The sequence below is a fragment of the Tachyglossus aculeatus genome, chromosome 12, assembly GCF_015852505.1.
Source record: "Tachyglossus aculeatus isolate mTacAcu1 chromosome 12, mTacAcu1.pri, whole genome shotgun sequence".
Classification (NCBI taxonomy): Eukaryota; Metazoa; Chordata; class Mammalia; order Monotremata; family Tachyglossidae; genus Tachyglossus; species Tachyglossus aculeatus.
Genome location: NC_052077.1, coordinates 44,166,839 through 44,193,016, shown reverse-complemented (window position 1 = coordinate 44,193,016; position 26,178 = coordinate 44,166,839). Strand labels below are relative to the sequence as shown.

Here is a 26,178-nt window from a genome sequence, read left to right as displayed (position 1 = left end):
TACAGATGAGGTAACTGAGGCTCAGAGAAGTTAAGTGACTTGCCCAAGGTCACACAGCAGACTTGCGGCGGAGCCGGGCTTCGAACCCATGACCTCCGACTCCAAAGCCCGGGCTCTTTCCACTGAGCCAATGCTGCTTCTCTTAATGCGGTCCTTGGCTCATAGGAAGTGCTTAACAAGTGTCATTTGAAAAAATTAAGGGTTGTGGTGGGAGGGTGTGGGCAGGTGGCAGAGGACAAGCATCCCAACAGAATTCTTCCATGGATGACGGGTGCAACAGCCTGAGGAATCGAGGGAGGGGACTGCCAGCCAGGCAGCGTTCCCCTGGGATGAGGGGCCCTCCTAGATGACTCCAACCCATCTGTGGGCAGCCCGGCTGGGGTCAACTCTCCCCCCTACCCAAGGAGGTAGCTGAGCCAATCCCCCAAACCCTTTCCAGCCCACTAGCCGATCTCCCTACGTTTTTTGGGCTCGGTCGCCCAGCTGGGACTAGCCGAGCCCCTGACGGTCTCTCTCCCTCCACAGAGGCTGCCGGCCCGGGCGGTGTATGATTTCAAGGCCCAGACCTCAAAGTAAGTGTAAGGCGTCCGGCCCGTCAGCTCCAACTGGCCGGACCGGGCTGGGTGGGCTTTCAGGGGAGAGGGGGGGTCCGCAGTCAGTCCATGACAGAGCGGGGGCATGATTTCATTGCATGCTGAGCTCTGTACTGGACGCCAGTTGGATGCAGCGCACTGTATTGGACATCTCCTGGAGCTGAGAGCTCACCTCCTCCAGGAGGCCTTCCCAGACTGAGCCCCTTCCTTCCTCTCCCCCTCTCCATCCCCCCATCTTACCTCCTTCCCTTCCCCACAGCACCTGTATATGTGTATATATGTTTGTACATATTTATGACTCTATTTTATTTGTACATATCTATTCTGTTTATTTTATTTTGTTAGTATGTTTGGTTTTGTTCTCTGTCTCCCCCTTTTAGACTGTGAGCCCACTGTTGGGTAGGGACCGTCTCTATGTGTTGCCAATTTGTACTTCCCAAGCGCTTAGTACAGTGCTCTGCACATAGTAAGCGCTCAATAAATACGATTGATGATGATGATGGTACCGGGTGCTGTATTGGGTGTCTACTGTGGGGAGGGGCTATTCTGTACTAAGTGCCTACTCTGTGCCGAGTGCTGTACGGTGCATCTACTACTACTACTAATAATAATAATAATGGCATTTATTAAGTGCTTACTATATGCAAAGCACTGTTCTAAGCGCTGGGGGGGTTACAAGGTGATCAGGTTGTCCCACGTGGGGCTCCCAGTCTTAGGCCCCATTTTACAGATGAGGTAACTGAGGCCCAGAGAAGTGAAGTGACTTGCCCAGAGTCACACAGCTGACAATTGGCGGAGCCGGGATTTGAACCCATGACCTCTGACTCCAAAGCCCGGGCTCTTTTCCACTGAGCCACGCTGCTTCTCTGCATGCAGAGCACTGAATTAGGGGCCTGCTGTGTGCGGAGCGCTGTACTGGGTGTCCGCTGTGTGCTGAGCACTTGGTGCCGAGCGCTATGGCGAGCGTTGTACCAAGAGCTTGGGGTCGTAAAAGAAGCAGTGGAGCTCATCCCTGCCCTCAGATGACTCTCCACACCTTCAGAGCCTTATTGAAGGCACATCTCCTTCATGGGTTCAAATCCTGGCTCTGCCAATTGTCAGCTGTGTGACTTTGGGCAAGTCACTTAACTTCTCTGTGCCTCAGTTACCTCATCTGTAAAATGGGGATGAAGACTGTGAGCCCCATGAGGGACAACCTGATCACCTTGTATCCTTCCCAGTGCTTAGAACAGTGCTTTGCACATAGTAAGCGCTTAATAAATGCCATTAAAAATTCTTTTAGACTGTGAGCCCACTGTTGGGTAGGGACTGTCTCTATATGTTGCCAATTTGTACTTCCCAAGCGCTGAGTACAGTGCTCTGCACATAGTAAGCGCTCGATAAATATGATTGATGATGATGATCTCCAAGAGGCCTTCCCAAATTAAGCCCTCGTTTCCTCTTCTCCCACTCCCTTCTGTGTTGCCCTTGCTCTCAAATTTGCTCCCTTTGTTCATCTTTTAGACCGTGAGCCCACTGTTGGGTAGGGACCGTCTCTATATGTTGCCAACTTGTACTTCCCAAGCGCTTAGTACAGTGCTCTGCACACAGTAAGCGCTTAATAAATACGATTGATTGATTGATTGCTCCCTCCCTCAGCCCTGGCGTACATATTGATGATTTATTTATTCATTTTAATGTCCGTCTCTTCCTGTACACTGTAACTCCTTGTGGGCAGGGAACGTGTCTGCCAATTCCGTTGTAGCGTACTCTCCGGCTTAGTAGAGTGCTTTGCACACGGTAAGCGCTCAATAAATCCGATTGATTGAAAGAGTTTAGAGGTCAATGGGGACAGTGAAGGGGAACACACGTGGGATCGACCAGAGGTTGGAGAATTGACCGACGGCTTAGGCACATGGGGCACCAAAATCACTCCGTACCTGCTGGAGTGATTTGGGGTGGCAGAGGTTGGGCGGGGAGGTGGGGCTGAGGGGAATCATCTGCAGCATGGCCGAGGGGATAGAGCACGGGCCTAAGACTCAGAAGGACCTGGGTTCTAATCCCAGTTCCGTCACTAGTCTGCCGTGTGACCTTGGACAAGTCACTTCACTTCTCTGTGCCTCCGTTACTTCACCTGGAAAATGGGGATTAAGACCATGAATCCCATATTGGGCCGGGATGTGTCCAACCCAATTAGCTTGTATTGCTTAGTACAGTGCCTGGTACATTGTAAGTGCTTAGCAAATACCACTTTTTCTTTTCTTTTTTTTTTTTTGCTGGGGTGATCCTTGGAGGAGGGGGTTCAGGAGGCTTTGAAGATGGGGAGGGAGGTGGTGGGGGAGGATGTGGGGGAGAGATCAGAGAGAGAAGGGAGAGCACAAAGTTAACCAAGGGAGAGAGATGAGCTTGCGCAGTCTTTTAGACTGTGAGCCCACTCTTTTAGACTGTGAGCCCACTGTTGGGTAGGGACTGTCTCTATATGTTGCCAATTTGTACTTCCCAAGCGCTTAGTACAGTGCTCTACACATAGTAAGCTCTCAATAAATATGATTGATGATGATGATGAGAGACCTGGGGGTTAGGGGAGAGGGAGCCTGAGTCGGGAAAAAACTGGAAAATGGTGAGCAGAGGGACTATTGGTGCCCCCAATCTGGGGGAGCTTGGGTGAGGGGGGTGACCATCCGGCCTCATCTTGGGGAGGGACGGCCGTCTGCCCTCATCTTGGGGAGGGGAGGTGACCACCCAACTTCAGCCAAGAGGCAACCGTCCGGCCTCAGCGAGGAAGGTGACTGTGGAAACTCCGTTGCAGGGAGTTGTCGTTCTGGAAGGGCGACACGATCTACATCCTTCGGAAGATCGACCAGAATTGGTACGAGGGCGAGCGCCTCGGGAAGGTTGGGATCTTCCCCGTCTCCTACGTGGAGGTTGGTTCCCTCTCTCGCTGTGCTGAGGTGGTGGGTTGGAGGGGCGCCCCGGCCTCGCGCTAAGAAACTCTCTTCCTTTCAGAAGCTTTCTCCGCCGGAAAGGGCACAGCCCGTGAGACCCCCGCCCCCGTCCCCGCTGGGAGAAATCGGACAAGCCGTGGCCAAGTACAATTTTAATGCAGACACCAATGTGGAACTGTCCCTGAGAAAGGTATGGGCTGACAAGGAAATGGGCACGGGCAGACGAAACACATTGTCCCCTCGTCATGGTCAACAGCATTTACGCACTGCCCACTGGTGAAGGGCACTGCACGGGGCACCATGCTGTGGGCAAAGTGCAGTTTTGGGTGCCCACTATGTTCAGAGGGCTGTGCTGCACACCACTGTGGGCAGAGAACTGAATTGGCATACAGAGCACTGTGTTGGGTACCTCCTCAAGTGAAACACTGTACTGGGCACCCCTGAGTCAAAGCCCTGTGCTGCGCACCCCTTTGGGCAGAGCGCTGTACTAGACCCCACTGTGAGGAGAGCATTATACTGGGTACCTCTAGGCAGAGCATTGTGCTCTGCACACAGTAAGCCCTCAATAAATACGATTGAATGAATGAATTGGGCACCTGTATAGGCTGAGCACTGTACTGGGCATCCCTTTGTGCAGAACGCTGGGCTGGGAACACCTGTGTGCAGAGCACTGTACTGGATGCCTCTCGCCAAGCTGCCGATCCCTGACAGTGTGCCATCTGAGAAGCAGCGTGGCTCAGTGGAAAGAGCACGGGCTTTGGAGTCAGAGGTCATGGGTTCAAATCCCGGCTCTGCCAACTGTCAGCTGTGTGACTTTGGGCAAGTCACCTCACTTCTCTGGGCCTCAGTTACCTCATCTGTAAAACGAGGATTAAGACTGTGAGCCCCCCGTGGGACAACCTGATCACCTTGTAAACTCCCCAGTGTTTAGAACAGTGCTTTGCACATAGTAAGCGCTTAATAAAATGCCATCTGTGTCGCAGGGAGACCGAGTCGTGCTGGTGAAGCGTGTGGACCAGAACTGGTATGAGGGGAAGGTGCCTGGCACCAACCGGCAGGGCATCTTCCCAGTGTCCTATGTGGAGGTGGTGAAGGGGAGCGGCCCCACGGGTGGCAACGATGACCCCGACCCACCGCCGCCACCGCCGCCGCACGGCTACGGCCACTCCATGGGCAAGGTGAGCTGGGGCTGGGCCAACTGACCGAAAGGGGTGGGGATGGCTGGGGGAGGCCATGTAATAATAATAATAATAATGATGGCATTTGTTAAGCGCTTACTATGTGCAAAGCACCGTTCTAAGCGCTGGGGAGGATACAAGGTGATCAGATTGTCCCACATGGGGCTCACAGTCTTCATCCCCATTTTACAGATGAGTTAACGGAGGCCCAGAGAAGTGAAGTGACTTGCCCAAAGTCAGCTGACAATTGTCAGAGCCGGGATTTGAACCCATGACCTTTGACTCCCAAGCCCGTGCTCTTTCCATTGAGCCATGCTGCTTCTTCTTCTGCTTCCCATGTGATGTTGGACCGCACCCCAGTGCCCCATTGGGGAGGGAAGCAGTATGGCCTAGTGGACAGAACACGGGCCTGGAGTCAGAAGGACTCCCGGGTCGTCCACTTGTCTCCTGCGTGACCTTGGGGGAGTCATTTCACTTCTCTGTGCCTCAGTTATTTCATCTGTAACATGAGGATTTAGACTGTGAGCCCTATGGGGGACAGGGACTGTGTCCAACCTGATTATCTTGTATCTATGCTAGCACTTAGTACAGTGCCTGGCACATTCATTCATTCAATCATATTTATTGAGCGCTTACTGTGTGCAGAGCACTGTACTAGTGCTTACTAGGAGAGGCAGTGTGGCTCAGTGGAAAGAGCACGGGTTTTGGAGTCAGAGGCTATGGGTTCAAATTCCGGCTCTGCCAATTGTCAGCTGTGTGACTTTGGGCAAGTCACTTAACTTCTCTGTGCCTCAGTTACCTCATCTGTCAAATGGAGATGAAGACTGTGAGACCCCCATGGGTCAACCTGATCACCTTGTAACCTCCCCAGCGCCTAGAACAGTGCTTTGCACATAGTAAGCGCTTAATAAATGCCATCATTAGTATTACCACAAATACCATAAAAAAAGCCCTGCTTTCAGTGAGGCGCCACCGTGGTGAAATGGCGTTCGATGGGGTTCCTGGTGCGGAAGTTGTTTCCAGTGGAGCTTGGTGGTGGAGAAGTTATTTTCCCTGGGGCCTCCTGTTGGAAAAAGATTTTGCCTGGAACCTCTTTCCTTCGCCTTCCTCCTGAGACTGGACGTTGGCAGGGAGCAGAGGAGGTGGGTGAGGTTCTGTCTTGGATGCAGGAGGGAGTCTAGGGCAGAGGCTGATGCTGTTTCCTCAGGGCCTCAGGGGTCAGAGAGGCCCCGGGAACCACTTACTGATGGTGGAAGTCACCAGTGGTGGGATTACTGATAGTGGGTTCAGTGACGGTGTTTCTCACTGATCATAGGTTCTCTCTTAATGGAATTCACTGATGGTGGGATTCACTGATGGTGGCTCTCACTGTAGTGAGATCTCCTTGACAGTGGGATGGATTGAGGGTGGGACAATTGATAGTGGTGGGGTTTCAAGGATGGTGTTTTTCACGGATGGAAGGTTCTCACTGATGTTAGGACTTGTATTGTTGTGGTTCTTATTGACTTGGTTCTCACTGATGGTGACGTCTCCGATATTGGGACTGTATCAGAGGGGAGGCAGCGAGGCCTAGTGGACAGAGCACGGACCTGGGAGTGAGAAGGATCCCGGCTCCACCACCTGTCTGCTGTGTGACCTTGGGCATTCGTTCATTCATTCAATCGTATTTATTGAGCGCTTATTGTGTGCAGAACACTATACTAAGCTTTAGGAAAGAACAATTCAGCAATAAAGAGGGCAGTCCCCGCCCACATCGGGTTTACAGTCTAGCGAGTCACTTGACTGCTCTGTGCTTGTTAACGCATCTGTAAAATGGGAATAGCATTGTGAGCCCCTTGTGGGACATGGACTGTGTCCAACCTGATTAGCTTGACACATAGAAAAGCGCTTGACAAATTCCATAATTATTATTATAGTTAATGATCAATATTATTATTAATAATAATTAATGTTGTCATTATTATTAACCACAATAATAATAATAATATTGGGACCTTGTGCCCAGACATCGCAGAGAGAGACATTGGTCCTTTCTCCCTGCCGGCTGTTAGTTAGCCAATTGGATTCCAGTCAGTTTGGGTCATCCACTGCCGTTCTTCATCTCCCACTCTCTTCTGCATCACCAGGACTTGCTCCCTTTGCTCTTCCCCCCCTCCCAGCCCCACAGCACTTATGTCCATATCTGTCATTTATTTACTTCTACTGATGTCTGTCTCCCACCTCTAGACTGTAAGCTCATTGCGGGCAGAGAATGTATCCGTTCGTTGTTGTATTGTACTCTCCCAAGTGCTTAGTACAGGGCTTTGCACACAGTAAGCGCTCAGGAAATATGATTGAATGAATGAAAGTTCCTGGCTCGAATGGAAACTGTAACCGTGGCACAGCTCTCTCATGTGGAAACATGGGCAGCACTACACACCCGCACGCCCACAGCTTCGAGGGTGCGATTGCCCCCAGTAGAATGACTGTTCGCCCTAGTCAGCCTGAGGAGGGGTGCTGTGGGGGACGGGGGACGGCAAAATAGCAACTGCCTCCAGGAGGAGGGCATGATCTCCTAGTCAGTCAACTGTATTTATTGAGTGCTTATTGTGTGCAGAGTACTGTACTAAGCAATGAGTAAAGGACAATATAACAATACAAGACACATTACCCTCTAGACTGTAAGCTCGTTGTGGGCAGGGAATGTGTCTGTTTATTGTTGTACAAGTGCTTAATACAGTGCACTGCACACAGTAAGTGCTCAATGAATATGACTGACTGACTGACTAAATGAATGAATAAATTCCCTGCCCACAACGAGCTTACAGTCTAGAGGGTGACCATAATTCTGCCTGTCCTATGGAGAAAAGCATCATTACTTAGTGCATAGAGCATGGGCCCAAGAGTCAGAAGGAGCTTCATTCTAATACCGGCTCTTCCACTTGTCAGTTGTGTGCCCTTGGGCAAGTCACTTCACTTCTCTATGCTTCAGTTACCTCATCGTTAAAATGGGGATTAAGACTGTAAGCCCCGTGTGGGACAGGGACCATGTCCAACTTGATTATCTTGATATCTACCCCGGCGGTTAGTACAGTGCCCGGCACATAATAAGTGTTTAACAAATACCATAAAAGAAAAAGAGCTGGTGAGAGGCAGGGAGACCTGAGCCTAAAATCGAGGGTGTCAGGTTCGGTCTCCCCTGACAATGAGGGCTTGTGACCGAGTTCCTCTTTTCTTAAATCTTTTCCGACTCTTGTTCAAGTGACTTCCTGCTCTAGTGCCCACTGGCCACCTTTCCCATCTCCTACTCTGCTCCGGACTACCATCCACTGCTTCCCCTGCTCGCTTTCTTCCGTTCCCTCCCTCTGCCTCCACACCCGCTTCCCCTGCACCCTCCTTTCTCTTCCCTCGCCCGGCCTCCTCCCTGACTCACCCTTCCTGGCTGCCGCAGTCATTTTCTTTTCTGTTTTTCTCTCCTGGTCGACGTCGTTCGATCCCAACACGTGGTCTCGGCCGCCCCCGCCTCCCTCCCCGCCCTCCCATGCAGAAGTCATCGCCGGCCCCAGAGGAGGCTGAGGGGACCCTTCAAGAGGTCACCAGTGAGTGGTTGGCACTGACTCTGGGGGCCCCAACCACACCCCTTTTCCCCGACAGCTTCTTCGATGAATTAGAGAGAGAGCTGGCCTCCTTAGAGTGGCTGGCCACACCGGCCGCCTCAGGAACCGTCCACCCTCACGCGAAGGAGGTGCCTTCTTCTCCCATCCTGAGAGTCCCTTCCCACCCTCCAAAATGCCTTTCACCCCCGCCCCCAATTCCCGGCTCCCCTCCGCTACCGGCGGCCTGGTCCTGGCGCGGCGGGACCGTGCAAGGGGAAAAGATGCCCCTGGGCTGGAAGGAAGCAAGAGGCCATCCCTCTGGCAGAGGGACAGTGAGCCTCTCCCACACCAGGGAACCCTCTGAGGACCTCGAGGATTCGAACACAGGGCCCTCGCCCAGAACGCTCCCTGCCATCGAGGAGCGGGAGGAGGAGTTCCGGGAGGAACTGATGTCAGGACTCGAAGCGGAAATGCCAAACTGTGAAGGCCTGGCTTTCTACCAGGAGCCAGCCGAAACGTCAGGATCCCCCATCAGACTGTTCATAGAGGAGGAGGAGGAGGAGGAGAAAGAGGAGGAAGAGAAAGATAAGGAGAAGGAGGCGGAGGAGGAAGCAGAGGGGGAGGCAAACCATGATGGCCCCAAAAGCCCAGGAACAGTTGGAAGTGATCCCGGTCTCTTTAAGCAAGAATGCCATGCCCCAAATCCAGAGGTATTTTAATTTCTTGATCTCCAGCAACCCAATTAAGGAGCAAACTCATCCTCACGGCCACCAGCTAGGGACGGTGTCACGTGCCTTCCTCGGAGTGTGGTGATGGTGTCATCCACCAAGCTTGATGAGATATAGATGGGTGACTTTGCACCCACTTGTGCTCTGAGAGCAGAGAAGGCCCTTCCCTTCTCGGAGTTTGGGGTTCACCTTGTTGTCCCTTTGAAGCAGCATAATAATAATATTGATGGCATTTGTTAAGCGTTTACTACGAGCAAAGCACTGTTCTAAGCGCTGGGGAGGATACAAGGTGATCAGATCGCCCCACGTGGGGCTCACAGTCTTCATCCCCATTTTACAGATGAGGTAACTGAAGCACAGAGAAGTTAAGTGACTTGCCCAAAGTCACACCACTGACAATTGACAGAGCTGGGATTTGAACCCATGACCTCTGAATCCTAAGCATGTGCTCTTTCCATTGAGCCACGCTGCTTCTCTAGCTTCATGCTTCACTAGCATGGCCTAGTGGAAAATACCACAGTCCTGGGAGCCAGAGGACCAGGGTTCTAATCCTGGCTCCGCCACTTGTCTTTTGTGTGACCTTGGACAAGTCACTTCTCCATGCCTCAGTTACCGCAGCTGTAAAATGGGAATTAAGACTGAAAGCCCCATGTGGGAATTGGACTATGTCCAACCCTATAAGCTTCTATCTACCCCAGTGCTTAGAACAGTGCCCGGGAATAGTTAGCGTTTAATAAATTCTGTAATAAAAAAGAGAGTAGAGGTCCTCAGATGAGGTCATTCCCAATCATCATCATCATCAATTGTATTTATTGAGCGCTTACTGTGTGCAGAGCACTGTACTAAGCGCTTGGGAAGCCCAGTCATTAGACTAATCATACTCCCAAGCACCAAGTCCCAGTGGCTTCCTCCTCCCCACATCCAGAGGATGGGCTTTGAGAACCAAGAGTTTCCACGATCTTCCTAACTCACCTAGTCAGTGACGTCCGGGAGGGTCAGAGGCCTCAGGGCCACTCCTTGAGAAAGCGGAGACTCTGGAGTCCTGGGTTCTAATCCAGCCTCGGGCAGTGACCTCGTCTGTTCAAACGGAACAGGCCCCAGGGAGAATACGCGAATAGCCAGGGGCCCACTTTATCCAGATGCCGGGGTCCCTTCCGTGGCGGTTGTAGAGACTCTTGTTCATTGCATTACCGTATGTGGAGTGTTTCCTGTCTCCTGTCTCTCTTCCATGTTTAAGCCGGCCTCCGTTTCTCCTGGGAATCGAGGGAGCCCCACCGCCTCCCTGGACCTGCTGCCCTCTATCCCCCTGCCCCCCTACCCCTGGGCACCGCTCTCTGAGTGCCCCTTCTCTGGGCCGCAGCCTACCCAGTGCTACTCACCTCCTCTCCTTCCTAAATGCCCCTCCAGATCAACCCTCAGTTCGGCCCAGCGAAAGGTAACCGGCCTGTGGGGGTCCTGACCCCACTGCATGGCATCCTGACGCACGCAACGCTGGAAAGGAACTGGGATGTTCCCATTAATCTCCTGTCTTGCAACCACTAAACAGCTGTTTCAAATCCCCGCTGCTAACCCGTAACCGAGTTCGCATGGCTTCCTGGAGCCTCGACAGCCCCAGGGTCCAGCAGCCTCTTGAGGAGACTCGTGGCCCAGGACCTGGCTGCTGTCAGGGGGCCGGGGGAGGCAGCCCATACCGTCCCGTTAGGGTCAAAGCGTGTGCTGTCTTGGCACGTTTTAGTGGATGAGACTCACCCCATCAGTTGGCAGGTTCGGCCCAGCCCATGGACCCTCTGGCTGGGGCGACTGGCCCTGACTTGCGGGAGAAAGCGGTTGGCGGTGGTCAGTGGGTAATGGAGGGAAGGTGTCTTCGTGTCTGGGGAGGGGATTGGCAGAGGAGGTAGTGGAGCATTTCATCAGGGCAGGTTGATCCTCAGGGCTCCTCTCCAACCACTCACTGCCCATGCAATTACAGCAGTGGAGAACACGAGCTGGACACATGGGGCGTTGAGTGAGCCATGGCGCAAATCCAGGCCGGGGCATCCTGGGAAAGCGCACTCGTCAGGCCTTTTAGACTGTGAGCCCACTGTTGGGTAGGGACTGTCTCTATATGTTGCCAACTTGTGCTTCCCAAGCGCTTAGTACAGTGCTCTGCACACAGTAAGTGCTCAATAAATATGATTGATTGATTGATCAGGCCACTGCGCCTTCCGGCTGACCGGGCCCCCCCAAGGGCACAGATCGCTGGTGCCTCCTCATGTTTGCACCTGCAGCTTTCTGTAGCCCGAGCAGTAGCCAGCTGGAAGGGCAAGACTGAGAAGAACTAGCCCTGAAGAGGAAATGCCTACTGGACCCCATCTTGGTGACTTGGGAGTTGGCACTGCCGAGGGGAAAGGACACCTTCGTGCCCACTGTCGGAGCTGGGACTAAGGGTGCTGAGATGTGCTTGCATTTCCTGCCCTGGCCTCATTTCCATCCTTGGATACTGGTCCCTGCCTTCGCTCTCTGCTCAGCCCCATCCCTTCCTTCTTGTTACCATGCCCCCACGTTTACCGCTCCACCCTTGCAGCTTTCCATCTGCTTTTCCTTGGTGGAGGGTGGGTCTCGTTTCCTCCAGCCCCAATCCGACCTGGGGGCCAGGGGCAAGGAGGGTCAAGGTCCTAAGGGTGACCTGAGGCACCCAGTCCCAAGTGGCTTCAGCCCGGGCATCTTGACACAACTCCCATGCACTGCCCCGTTGGCCCAGCGGAAATGGGCCACATGATAGTCCTATGGTGCCCCTGCAGCCTGAGGCTTGGGGCCCCCGTACCCTTACCACAAGCCCAGGGATGCCAGCAGGATGGTGGGTACCACCTGCTCTCCACAGATGGGCGGTGGCCGCTCCCCACCAGACCCAGGGCCTCCAGTATGAGAGATTCAACAGAGCTGCTCAGTGTAACCATTGGCAGGCGGGCAGCCGGGTCTCCCCTGCCCAAAAGCCCTTTGGAGGTCGCAGCTGACCCCGTCTTTGTGGTTCTTACAGGCTGGGCTAAACGGCGAGCTCTGCGTCACGAGTAAGCCGCCTCGGAGCCCGGGGGCAGCCAGGAGGTGCGGCAGCCCGCCAGCCCGAAGCCACGGTGGCTCGCCCAGGGTAGGGTACCCACTGCCCGCAATGTGTGATTTCTGCTATTTCATTATTCCCTGGTGACCTGGCAGTGGGATTGATTGCCATTGGTGGTCCCAGGTGGCTCTCCCAGCTCATCCCCATGGTCCTTCCAGTCCAGGACTCTGTCTCGGACAGGTGGCCCAGGACTACTGGGGGAATTGGGTGCTGGTTGTCCTCCTGGAAACCCACCGTCATGGTTATAGGTGGGCCATCCAGTACCTCTCACTCTTCCCTCTCCATCCCCGAGTCCCTCTCCAGTATCCCAACATGGACCATCCAATATCCCTGGCTCTCCCCTCTCCATCCTTGACTTTCCCCTAGTGACCCAGCATGCATTATCCAGCACCTCTGACTTTCCCCTCTCCATCCTTGACTCCCTCTCCTGTGACCCAGCATGGACCATCCAACACGCCTGACTCTTCCCCTTCCAGTGACCCAGCGTGAACACTTCTCACTCCATCCCCTACTCTCCCCTAGTGAACCGCATGAACTGTGCAAAATCCCTGATTCTCCCCTCTCCATCCCTAACTCTCGCTTCAGTGCCCCAGCATGAGTCACTTGTTGAAGAATACTAAACCCTTGTTGCGCTAACATCAATCATTCAATCAACCACTGGTATTTTGAACACTTGCTATGTACAGAGCACTATACTAAGCACTTGGGAGCATACAGCAGAATTAGCAGATAGGTTCCCCACTTGTAACAAGCTGCCCTAACTTTTCATTCCTGTCAGTCTGCATTGGGCCTGTGTTGCCCATGAACCTAGCTTCTCTCCTGATAATTCCTGGTAGACATCTTGGCCCTGAATCTGTCCAAACTGCCCAACTGTGGGCACCGTCTGCTGCCAGCATGCCATGGTGAAGCTGGTACTATGTATCCCTGATCTCCCTTTGGGCAGAGTCAGCTCTGAAGGCTGAGTGCCAGTTCTCCTGGGTGGCCCTTCGGGACCATTTGTCAAAAGTTCTTAGGGAAGAATGATCAGTCCAAGAGCAGCTGAAATCAAATCACGCTGAAAAAGCAAACTCCCATCATCCAAAAAGGCAGTGCTACAGAAAGCATGGATGCCTGGCTTTGTGCTCTCCCCCACTGGAACTTTTCAGTGACCCCTGGCTTCATTAGCCAGCTGGCTTTGATCTACTGACCGATCCACCGATAGTATTTGTGAAGCTCCTACTTTGTACACAGCACCGTTCTAAGTGCTTGGGAGAGTACAACATAAGCAAATGGCATAGTCCCCGTCCTCAGGGGGCTTAGGGTCTTACATTTCTTGTGATCTTTTGGTTGAACAAAGACATTGGGTTTGGAGGTGATGTGTCGTGAGCTGTTTGGAAACGCCCCTCATGGCCCCTTGAATTCTACCCCCTCCGTCCGCCATTTCGACAAAGCACGCTGCATCCTTTGTAGGCTGTGGGCTTGCTGAGGACATCTTCAATTGTGAGGGATTCAGATCTTTACTCATGGTGGGCAGGGGGTGTTGCTTGGTAACGGGTTCCAACTCCATCAATTCCCTCATTGCCCTCCTCACCCCTCCATTTTTCTTCCTTCCACTGTCTCTTCTAGCTGGGGAACAGTGGTACAATCCCTCCTCCTAGGCCAGATCAGATGGACAGCAGCCATCTGGCCAGATGCAGCCACTGAGACTAGAGGTGGCTGGAATGTAATAATAATAATTACATTATTATTACATAATAATGTAATAATTACATTACAGCCCTACTGAGAGAGCTCACCTCCTCCAGGAGGCCTTCCCAGACTGAGCCCCTTCCTTCCTCTCCCCCTCGTCCCCCTCTCCATCCCCCCGTCTTACCTCCTTCCCTTCCCCACAGCACCTGTATATATGTATATATGTTTGTACGGATTTATTACTCCATTTATTTATTTATTTATTTTACATGTACATATCTATTCTATTTATTTTATTCTGTTAATATGTTTGGTTTTGTTCTCTGTCTCCCCCTTCTAGACTGTGAGCCCACTGTTGGGTAGGGACTGTCGCTATATGTTGCCAACTTGTACTTCCCAAGCGCTTAGCACAGTGCTCTGCACACAGTAAGCGCTCCATAAATACGATTGATTGATTGACTGATTAATGATAATAATAACAATAGCAATGGCATTTCTTAAGTGCTTACTATGTGCCAGGCACTGTACTAAGCTCTAGGGTAGATAACACGATAATCTGGTTGGAGGCAGTCCCTGTCCGTCCTGGGGCCCACGGTCTTAATCCCCATTTTAGAGATGAGGAAACTTGAGGCACAGAAAAGTGAAGTGACTCACCCAAGGTCACACAGCTGACAAGTGGTGGAGCCTCTGGTTCCCAGGCCCATGCTCTTTCCACTGGGCCACGCTGCTTCTCCAGTGTAATGCAGCACCTGCCTTTTTAATCTGTGCAGCGATGCCTGCAGGCTTTCCCCTCCCGCCGTGTCCCTCCTCTTTGGACCACCATCCCCAGCGAGGGGAGTCTGGACCTCCATCAGCCCAGGGGGAGCGGCCTAGATGAGGCCTTCTCAGAGGCCTCTGGGAAAGGAGGCTCTGAGATCCAGAATCCCTTTTACCGGGAGCTGGGAGGGCACAGCCCCAACAGCAGAAAGCTCGGGCTCACAGTCCAACAGTGGAAAGCGGTTGGAGGAAGAGGCCAAAGCGGTCAAATCTCCCATGTGGCGGAGGGCAGTTGCAGAGAAACAGTGTGGCCTAGTGGATAGAGCACAGATGTGGAAATCAGAAGGTCCTGAGTTCTAATCCCACTCAGCCCCTCATCTGCTGTGTGACCCTGGGCAAGTCACTCAATAATAATAATAATAATAATGACATTTATTAAGTGCTTACTACGTGCAAAGCACTGTTCTAAGCACTGGGGAGGCTACAATGTGATCAGGTTGGCCCACGGGGAGGGTCACAGTCTTAATCCCCATTTTACAGATGAGGTAACTGAGGCACAGAGAAGTGACTTGCCCAAAATCACGCAGCTGACAATTGGCGGAGCCGGGATTTGAACCCATGACCTCTGAGTCCAAAGCCCGGGCTCTTTCCACTAAGCCACGCTGCCTCTCAATCTTCTCTGGTTCTCAGTTACTTCATCTGCAAAAATGGAGATTAAGACTAACCCCCGTTTGGGACGTGGTCTGGGTCCAACCTGATGAACTTGTATCTATCCTAGCACTTAGTACAGTGCCTGATGCGTAGTAAGCTCTTAACAAATATCACGAAAGAGAAAAAAAAAGGGTCGCGAGCCCCGCAGGGACTGTCCCGGGTTTCGACCACCCGGAGTAGTTGAGGAGAGGAAATGGGATACGGGTTTCTCCAGGTTCCAGGCACAGAGTGTGCGCCTCAGTCGGTCTGGGTCCTGAGCCGCTGGACCGCCTGCTGCCCCAACCTCATTCCCCACCGCCCCCTGCCCAAAGGTCACAGCTGTGAGCCGGGCTATTTTTACCCGTAGGAGGGGGGGATTCTGAGTATTTGGAATGCCTCTGCCTGGGTTAAAATAGGAATAGGAATAGGAATAGCTGAGCCTGGGCAGACGTGGGGCTGGAGACGCTGAGATCCTGAAATGGGAGGAGGGGTGAAGCCGAGTGGGCAGAGCCTGGACAGCCCCGTCCACCTCCCAACCCGCAGACGGAGCCCCCGCCCAGCCCTGCCACAGCTCGGATTGAGATTCTACCAAAAGGAGCCACTTAGTAATTGTGGTATGGTTTAAACACTTACTGTGTGCCAAGCACTGTGTTAAGAAAAAGCTGGGGTAGATACGGTTTAAGTTTGTGGTCCCTCATGGGGCTCAGATGAAGGCACGTCCCAGCGTTGGTATGGGGGCTCTGGGGGTGAGACCTAGGGTCACAGGTCAGAGCTCATCTATCCACTAAACCAAAAGCACTTTCCCCTGTCTCAGATGTTGGCGTTTGAATCTCAGGAGAGGGGATCGACTGTGAGCCCACTGTTGGGTAGGGACTGTCTCTGTATGTTGCCAATTTGTACTTCCCAAGCGCTTAGTACAGTGCTCTGCACATAGTAAGCGCTCAATAAATACGATTGATGATGATGATGATCTCTCTTCCTGAACACTCACCGTCTAGCAGAAAGAGCAAGGGATCAGGAGTCCAGGTTCTGATCCAGGCTCGGTCCCGGGCCTGCTGTTTGACCTCAAGCAACTCACTTGACTTCTCTGGGCCTCAGTTGTCTCATGTGTAAAATGGGGATAAGCAGCCCCACCTTTCCTTCCCTGTAAGGGCTAAGATGAGGGAGGGGTGGGGTCTCTTGGGGAGAAAGGGCTCGGGACAGACGCGGATGACGGTGACTGTGATGATTGGTGACGGCAGCAATGGTGGTGATGAGTGATGATGGCGGTGGCGGTGGCTATTGGGGTGACCTATGTGACGGTGGTGATTGGGACCATGGATAACAGTAATGATATTTTGTACATATTTTGTAAATATCTTGTACATATTTACTATTCTATCTATTTTGTTAGTGATGTGCATCTAGCTTTATTTCTATTTATTCTGATGACTTGACACCTGTCCCCATGTTTTGCTTTGTTGTCTGCCTCCCCCTTCTAGACTGTAAGCCCGTTGCTGGGTAGGGACCGCCTCTATGTGTTGCCAACTTGTACTTCCCAAGCGCTTAGTACAGTGCTCTGCACACAGTAAGCTCTCAGTAAATACGATTGAATGAATGAATGATAGCAGTGATGGTGATGACTCCACTGACCTGTTGCCACAGCTCCGTGTGGATCTGTGGACCGAAACGTGCCAGGCTGAGCATGCGGGCTGTGGGGAGGGCGAAGACCACCCCTAAAGCCCGCGGAGGGAGCCCACTGTTGGGTAGGGACTGGATCTATATGTTGCCAACTTGTACTTCCCAAGCGCTTAGTACAGTGCTCTGCACACAGTAAGCGCTCAATAAATACGATTGATGATGATGGCGCTGACCTCTCCTCCATGGCCGGAAGGTCCTGACACGCTGCCCCTTACCAAAGGTACGGTGAGGAGGGGTCCTGGCCTCCCCTGACCTTGGCGACTCTTTCCTTCCAGCCTCAGCGGCCTGCGTTCACCCAGGAAGGCGCCCGCAGCGGAGGGGAACCGTGAGTATGCTTGGCATAGTGGATAGAGCTTGGGCCTGGGACTCAGAAGGTCATGGGTTCTAAATCCCAGCTCTGCCACTTGTCTGCTGTGTGACTTCGGGCAAGTTACTTCACTTCTCTGGGCTTCAGTTACCTCATCTGGGAAAATGGGGATGGAGACTGCGAGCCTCACATGGGACAGGGATGGTGTCCAACTTGATTCGCTTGTATCCAACCCAGCTCTTAGTACAGTGCCTGGCACATAGTAAGCGCTTACCAAATATCAAAATTATTATTGTTATTGATGCCCTCTCCTGCCTGCACTAACCCCTATTCCAGGAAGACACCATGCCTGGCACTTTGGCTGGACACCAGACAGGGCACCTGCCCCCGAGTGAGTGAGGAGGAGGGGAAATGAGCCCCCTCCCCTTTACAACTATTTCTCCCAGCAGTGATTTTTCTAAAAGGAACTGCAGCTGCTATGGTAGTGTCATTCATTCTCTCATTCATTCAATTGTATTTATTGAGCACTTATTGTGTGCAGAGTGTTTGGGAGAGTGCAATACAACAATACACAGGCACATTCCCTAGCCACAAGGAGCTTACATGAATAGACCTTCCCAGCACTCTCCTGGCAGCAAGAACAGTATTTACAGAGTACTAACTGGGTGCTCACTGTCACTGCATGAGCGCTTACTATGAGTGCAACACTCAATATTGAGCGCTGGAAAACCGTCCCCCCCCGTGGAGCTCATAGTCTCAGAATAAGGAGGGAAGGGGATGCTGGCAGCCATGGTTGGCAAACATTAGCCCACGCAGGGAGTCTCTGACCAGGAAACGGTGGCAAAGCCACTGAGATCCTCAGCCCAGAAGGGTCTACCATTCATTCAATCCTATTTATTAAGCACTTACTGTGTGCAGAGCACTGTACTAAGTGCTTGAGGCCAGAGACAGCTGGGGGTGGGGGGCGGCCTGTGCCTCCACGGGGTGAGAGCAGTGATGAGGGAGCTGAACTCGGACCCCTCCCATTCCCCCACTTCCTTTCATTTCTTCTAATCCCCACCATTCTCCTTACTGCCTCTTACTATTCCCTCCCTCTCCCTTCCCTTCATGAGAAGCAGCGTGGCTCAGTGGAAGGAGCCCGGGCTTTGGAGTCAGAGGTCAGGGGTTCAACTCCCGGCCCTGCCAATTGTCAGCTGTTTGACTTTGGGCAAGTCACTTCTCTTGGCCTCTGTTCCCTCATCTGGAAAATGGGGATTAAGTCTGTGAGCGTCCCGTGGGGCAACCTGATCACCTTGTAACCTCCCCAGTGCTTAGAACAGCGCTTTGCACATAGGAAGCACTTAATGCCATCATTTTTTTCCCAGTTGCTCCTCCCTTCCCCTTCGCTTCTCCCCCCCGCAGTTGATCTTTCCTCCCTCCGCCTTCCCAGTATCCTCGCCATCTCCCTCCCCTCTTCCTTCTCCTCTGCTTCTCCCTCACCCATCCTTTCTAGGCCATGTCCCTCCCACACTCATCTGCTGGGCCGGTTGCCAGTCCACCCAGCTGGCTCTCTCTTGGTGGGCCACTCTGTCTCCTTCCCACCAGCCCCTTCCTGCCTCTCCTCCTCGGGTGGCCAGGGGTTGTTACCCCTGCCTCACCCCCACCCCAGGAGCCCCTGCTGTCTGGAGGGAAGGGAGCACCTCCTCTTCAAACCATCCCTTTGTTCATGCCCCACCGGTGGCCCCCAAGAGCCCCCCTTGCCCGGCAGGGCCCAGCTCCCCAATCCTTTTAGACTTTTAGACTGTGAGCCCACTGTTGGGTAGGGACTGTCTCTATATGTTGCCAACTTGGACTTCCCAAGCGCTTAGTCCAGTGCTCTGCACACAGTAAGCACTCAATAAATATGATTGATTGATTAATTAGCCATTTCTCCAGTCCACTGGGACAGGCAAGCCGCCCCCGGGACCCCGAACCCCCCAGACCCCCAGGTCACGGGGCTGAGCCGCGTTTCTGGCCCTCTGGCTCGGAACAGCTGAACTCTAAACATTTCTGCTCGAAATAGCTTGTAAGGGAAAAAAATATCCTTTTAAGGCTTCGCAATTCAGCCCTCTCCCTCCTTCCTCCTCCTTCTCCTCCTCCCACGCACGAACATAACCACAAATGCTTGTGCATGCACTCCCCCCCATACACACGCATGCACACACATGCTCGCGTACACGTGTTCCAAGATACATGCTCTCTGGGACGGAGCGTGGCTTAGTGGATAAAGCACAGGCCTGGGAGTCGGAAGACCTGGGTTTTAATCCCGGCTCTGACACTTGTCTGCTGTGTGACCTTAGGCAAGTCACTTCACTTCTCTGTGCCTCAGTTACCTCATCTGTAAAATGAGGATTAAGACTGCGAGCCCCATGTGGGATGTGGACTGTGTGCAACGTGGTTAGCTAGTATCTACCTCAGTGCTTAGTACAGTTCCTGGCACATAGTAAGTAAATATGTAAATACCCAGTGCATGCATGCGCAGCGTGGCTCAGTGGAAAGAGCACGGGCTTTGGAGTCAGAGGTCATGGGTTCCAATCCCAGCTCTGCAAACTTTCAGCTGTGTGACTTTGGATAAGTCACTTTTTATCTGTACCTCAGTTCCCTCATCTGGAAAATGGGGATTCAGATTGTGAGCCCCCTGTGGGACAACCTGATCATCTTGGAGAAGCAGCATGGCTCAGTGGAAGGAGCCCGGGCTTTGGAGTCAGAGGTCATGGGTTCAAATCCCGGCTCCTCCAATTGTCAGCTGGGTGACTTTGGGCAAGTCACTTGACTTCTCTGGGCCCCAGTTCCCTCATCTGTAAAATGGGGATTAAGACTGTGAGCCCCCCAGGGGGACAACCTGATCACCTTGTAACCTCCCCAGCGCTTAGAACAGTGCTTTGCACATAGTAAGCGCTTAATAAATACCATCATTATTATTATTATCATTATCTTGTAACCTCCCCAGTGCTTCGAACAGTGCTTTGCACATAGTAAGTGCTTAATAAATGCCATCATTATTATTATTATGGGTGCACACACACACACACACACTCACACATACAGACTCACACACTTGGTGGGGAGGACAGGAAGCCAGCACATCCTCCTGGCAGCCAAGGGTCTCTAAACTCTCCCATCCCCTCAGAGAGGCCCTGGTTGCCAATAGCGGATAGTCCTAGTGGGGTCCAGGAAACAGCTGGCACACGTGGGCTCTGTGGCCCTTGGTGGGCATTGTGCCGTAGTCAAGTGGGCAGCATCATCAATCATCAATCGTATTTAATGAGCGCTTACTATGTGCAGAGCACTGTACTAAGCGCTTGGGAAGTACAAATTGGCAACATATAGAGACAGTCCCTACCCAACAGTGGGCTCACAGTCTAAAAGGGGGAGACAGAGAACAAAACCAAACATACTAACAAAATAAAATAAATAGAATACATATGTACAAATAAAATAGAGTAAAAAAAATATGTACAAACATATATACATATATACAGGTGCTGTGGGGAAGGGAAGGAGGTAAGATGGGGGGGATGGAGAGGGGGACGAGGAGGAAGCAGGGCAGCAGGAAGCCTGCCCCTGCTACTACCTCCCCAAGGCTCAAACCCCTGCCCACCTCCTAGCTCGTGGCACTCGGGGTCCAGCGGGAACCTGATAGGGGAGACGAGAAGGGGAGAGTGGCTCCGTGCGGGGCGTAGTGGATACAGTACAGGCTGGGAGTCAGAAGTACATGGGTTCTAATCCTGGCTCTGCCACATGTCTTCTGTGTGGCCTTAGGAAAATCACTTCACTTCTCTGTGCTTCAGTTACCCCATCTGGAAAATGGGGATTGAGACTGTGAGCCCCATGCAGGACATTGTGTCCAACCCAATTTGTTTGTATCCACCTCTGCACTTAGTACAGGGGTTGACACATAGTAAGCACTTAACAAATGCTACAATTATTATTATTACCGGCTATCACCAATTCCTCCCTGCGCGGTTCTGACCGAAGCCCGCCTGTCATCCTTGATGGGACATTGATTGACTGATTGAGGCTCTGTCACCATGTAGAAGCAGCATGGCTCAGTGGAAAGAGCCCGGGCTTTGGAGTCCGAGGTCATGGGTTCAAACCCCGGCACCGCCAATTGTCAGCTGTGTGACTTTGGGCAAGTCACTTCACTTCTCTGGGCCTCAGGTACCTCATCTGTAAAATGGGGATTGAGACTGTGAGCCCCACGTGGGACAACCTGATCACCTTGTAACCTTCCCAGTGCTTAGAACAGTGCCTTGCACATAGTAAGCGTTTAATAAATGCCATCATTATTATTATTATTATTATGTATCTGAGCCTGGATCTGGCCCCAGTGGAACTTAGGGAGAAGATCAGGGGGTGCAGCGTGGCAGGAACGGGGGCACTGAGGAAAGAGCTCTATCTTCCCACCTTCCCCTCACCCGAAGATGGCCAGTTTGGGCTGTGGTGGGCGAGGCCCCCAGCAGTGGCACCCCCAGGTCTCCCCTAGATGCCCGGCTTTCAGAGGCGCCGTGCCCACCCCCAGATGCATTGCAGGTTCCAAGCCCTGTATCACTACACGCCCCGCAACAAGGACGAGCTGGAGCTGTGGGAGAACGACGTCGTGGATGTCCTGGAGAAGTGCGATGATGGCTGGTTTGTGGGTATGTCCGTCTGTCCGGTCCCCCCTCAGCTCTGCGGACCAGTTGGCCCTCGCCCCCTCCCAGTCCAGCTGCTCTGAGACCCTCTTCCCCTCGCGGAGCAGGTCCAGGCCTGGTCCGGAGGCCCAGTGGGTGGACCGAACTGGGAACAGAACCCCACCCCATCCCCATAGGACGGGGGCAGGTTGGAGGCTGGAAATGTCCAAATTGTAGACTGTGTTGTCCCCTTGACTCAATTTCCCCCTGACTCGTCCCTGGCCAGTCGAGAAACAGCAAGAGAAGCAGCATGGCCTAGTGGATAGAACATGGGCTTGGGAGTCCGAAGGGCTTGGGTTCACTTGTCTGTTGTGTGAAGTTGGGCAAGTCACTTCCCTTCTCTGTGCCTCAGTTACCTCATCTGTAAAATGGAGATTGAGATGTCCCGACATGTGGCAGGGACTGTGTCCAACTCGGATTACTTGTATCCACTCCAGCCCTTAGTACAGTGCCTGGCACATAGTAAGCGCTAACAAATGCCGCAATCATTATTATTATTATTAACAATCCCAGCTATGCCACTTGGCTTTGTGGCCTCAGTTCACTTCTCTGGGCCTCATTTACCTCATCTGTAAAATAGGGATTAAGACTGTGAGCCCCATGCGGACAGGGACCGTGTCCAACCTGATTTGCTTGTATCCACCGCAGCGCTTAGTACGGTGCCTGACACATAGTAAGTGCTTAAACAAATACCACAATTATTATTTTGATTAGAATCGGTCAGGGAAGCAGGCACCGGGTTCAGGATGTAGAGGTGGCCAGTTCTACTGCCCTGGCTCCTCAGCGTGGTCCTGGCCCACTTCCAAGCTCCCGGACTGCTGGGGAACAAGTCTCCCTGGGACCCACTGCTTACTATGTCTTTTAATAATAAATAATGATAATAATTACGGTATTTTTTAAGCACTTACTATGTGCTAAACACTGTTCTAATAAATTCTAAAGAGAAGCAGCGTGGCTCAGTGGAAAGAGCATGGGCTTTGGAGTCAGAGGTCATAGGTTCTAATCCCGGCTCCGCCAGTTGTCAGCTGTGTGACTTTGGGCAAGTCACTTCAGTTACCCCATCTGTAAAATGGGGATTAAGACTGTGGGCCCCCCGTGGGACAACCTGATCACCTTGTAACCTTCCCAGCACTTAGAACAGTGCTTTGCATATAGTAAGTGCTTAATAAATGCCATAAAAAAGAGCTGGGGTAGATACAAGGTAATCAGGTTGTCCCATGTGGGGCTCAGGGGCTTAATCCCCATTTTACAGTTGAGATAACTGAGGCCCAGAGAAGTTAAGTGGCTTAACCAAGGTCACACAGCTGACAAGTGGCAGATCCAGGTTTAGAACCCACGTCCTCTGACTCCCAAGCCTGTGCTCTTTCCGCTGAGCCATGCCGCTTCTCCCATGCTCCTCATGCACCCCTTTTCTGTTTCCCCAACATTCCCATCCTGTATCTAGCCAACTTTCACCGGTTCCCCTTAGGGGAGGAAAATCCTGCCAATCCTGAAGGAGACACTGGCTTGCTTGCAGTCAGGTTGGCGAGGTGCCATGGTGGGGCCCAGGCTTGTCCCCCACCTCCAGCCGAGGGATCCGCTCTACGGGCACAACCTTAAAGGGCCACGGCCCTCCCCTCACCCCTTCCCCAAACCTGGGGCCCCAGAGTTCGGGGGGCGGCCTGGAAGTCCTGTGTCTGGATAGGATTTGGGACAAGACCCAGGAGTTCCATTTCCAGCTGGAACTGGAAATCTTGTCCGGATGGAGTCTGGGGGTCCTTTGTCCAGCTCCAGGACCAGAGATCCATATGCTAGACTAGGACTCAAGATGCTTTCTAGACTGTAAGCCCCCCTCTAGATTGTAAGCTCATTGTGGGCAGGGAATATGACTGTTTAACGTTATTGTACTCTCCCAAGCACTTAGTACAGTGCTCTGCACCCAGTGAGCACTCAGTAAATATGATCGAATGAAGGAATGCTTTCACTTTCAGGGACCTCAAGGAGAACCAAGTTTTTTGGGACTTTCCCCGGGAACTACGTCAGAAGGCTGTAACTTCTTGTGTCTTCGTCACCTCCAGCTGGCCCGAAACCACGCTCCCCGGCTCTCGCGTCTCCCCGCTAGTGCTTCAGCCCGGCTTCCCCCTCCCCGCCACCTGCCAGGCTTCCCCCCGCCACCACTCCCACGCCACGCGGGGCCCAGGAGAAGCGATTCCCACTGAGTCTGCCTTCCTCCTTCCATCCTCCGTTTTTCAACATTTGAAGCGTGTGGCCCGAGAGGGCCTGGGAGGATCCCAGAGGTGAACGGAGCGTCCCGCCGGGGCCCTGCCCCTGCCGCAAGTGGTTGCGGGCGATCGGGGATGCCGGTGGCCGGTTGCCTATCACAGATTCCAGCCGACACCGTGTTTCCCCAGCCTCGGCTTGACCGCCCGAGCTGCAATCTCGCTACCGAGTCACCTATGTTCCATCCGTGAGGATTACAGATCGCAGTCCTGCCCCCGGGATGTTTAAACCCAAGGGACAGTGACCTGACGTCCCAGCCGGGCCAGGAGCCAGAGCGTGGGCCCGCCTTGGACCAGCACGGGCCGGTGTGAACCTGCGTCGACCACCGGTGATCAGCACGGTCTTCCTTGGGCAACCCCAAATCTTTCAGCCTGGGCTTTTCCTGCGTTTGGGCAAACCCTTAGAAAGCTGGAGCGAACAACGGAAGATGGACCGTAAAAAGCTATCGTCTTCTCAAGTCGCATTGCTCTTTTATATGAAAAATATAATCGTCGGCAACATGAACAATGAAGTGTTAGTGTTTCTAGTATTTATCAGAAAAAAATTTCAGTGAAAGCAGTGTTAGTTTGAGGTGTGAAGGCTTCCTCTAACCCGGGCACTTGAAAAGATATTCGCAGGAAGTATCGTCAATCGTTGATTTTCTTTCACGACATATTAGCGTGTGCATATATACATCTGTGCTGTTTGTCACATTCATGTGCATTTGGATGCATAGGTGACAACCGTGTTCGGCAGTCCGAGCTCCACATTATTTTATAGGAATAGAGCACTTCAAAAGGAATGTCATGAGTATTAAGCCTGATTTTAGTCCGTTTTTGTGTGAACAAAGCTGTCCCCGTGGATATGCCATTTCTTTTCCATATGCAGGTCAGGTACAGGTCACAGTCGAGTCCGTGTTAGAGGCAGGAGGAGTTGAGACCGATTCTTCCCCTGGGGTGTGCAATCCCTCCTCCAGGCTACTAGGTGGCCTAATCAATCAATCAATCAATGGAATTTATTGAGCGCTTACTGTGTGCACAGCACTGTACTAAGCGCTTGGGAAGTACAAGTTGGCAACATATAGAGACAGTCCCTACTCAACAGTGGGCTCACAGTCTAAAAGGCCTAAAAGAGCGATGTCTCCCCTCCCCTTGGAGGTGGAGGATAGGAGGAGGGCTTGTTTTTGTTTGTATCTTTGTTTCTTTGTTTGTTTTATGGCATTTGTTAAGGGCTTACTATGTGCCAGGCACAGTACTACGCGCTGGGGTAGACACAAGATAATTGGGCTGGATGCAGCCCATGTTCCTCATAGGGCTGACCGCTTTAATCCCCATTTTACAGATAGGGTAACTGGCTGCCCCTGGGAAAATGCGGCAACCCCCCCCCCCCCCCCCCAGTATTGTGATTTCTTACAAAAATTCTTCGCCTTTGAATACTTCAGCACCCTAGAGGAGTTTGTATTGAATTTCTCTTCTGGTGGTGATGGAGCCTGTCACAATGGAGATACCCCAGAGTCCTTTGTATATATGTCGTCTGGTGTTTGAGCCCCTTAGTTGCTAGTAGAGCAGATGGACCCCTAATTCTTTCTCTCTCTGTCTCTCTTCCTCTCTTAACACACACACACACACACACACACACACACACACACACACACACACACACTCTCTCTCTCTCTCTCTCTCTCTCTGTCTCTCTGTCTCTCTCTCTCTCTCACACACACGCCCAGGAACATCTCCCAGCTGCTGCAGTGCCACTGCGTGTTCTTTACCTGACCTCCCTACCGTCTTTAAGCCCATTTTGACAGTGCAATCCTGTACCCCAGCTTTTATGCAAAATGTTATGAATAAAAAGGGGGCGGTCTTTCCAGCCCAGTGGAAGTGGCCTCCGGATCTTCACTGTTACAAAGAAATGGCCTTCGGGAGGGGGGTGGGGGGGTCGGGGGTAAGGGCACATCTGTGGCTGCAGAAGGAAGGCATGAGGGACTTCGTCTTGTAAAGGCGAAGCCGCTGGGCCCCCTGCATGTAGCTTTGCTGAGAGGCAAATACTTCTCTTTGAT

General features: G+C 52.5%; 1 protein-coding gene across 1 annotated transcript in view; it reads left to right on the top strand.

The window, feature by feature from the left end:
* The window catches only part of SORBS2 (sorbin and SH3 domain containing 2), a 79,752-nt gene extending 54,249 nt beyond the window's left edge, over positions 1–25,503 (top strand). The window contains exons 15-25 of the mRNA XM_038755072.1: positions 526–572; positions 3,382–3,496; positions 3,579–3,707; positions 4,501–4,695; positions 8,222–8,980; positions 9,045–9,079; positions 10,025–10,433; positions 12,015–12,122; positions 17,162–17,211; positions 21,745–21,851; positions 23,855–25,503. Coding sequence (XP_038611000.1) covers positions 526–572; positions 3,382–3,496; positions 3,579–3,707; positions 4,501–4,695; positions 8,222–8,980; positions 9,045–9,079; positions 10,025–10,433; positions 12,015–12,122; positions 17,162–17,211; positions 21,745–21,851; positions 23,855–23,916 — 2,016 coding nt within the window. The 3' untranslated portion in view covers positions 23,917–25,503. The remainder of the gene's footprint in view (positions 1–525; positions 573–3,381; positions 3,497–3,578; positions 3,708–4,500; positions 4,696–8,221; positions 8,981–9,044; positions 9,080–10,024; positions 10,434–12,014; positions 12,123–17,161; positions 17,212–21,744; positions 21,852–23,854) is intronic.
* Positions 25,504–26,178: the final 675 nt, after the last annotated feature.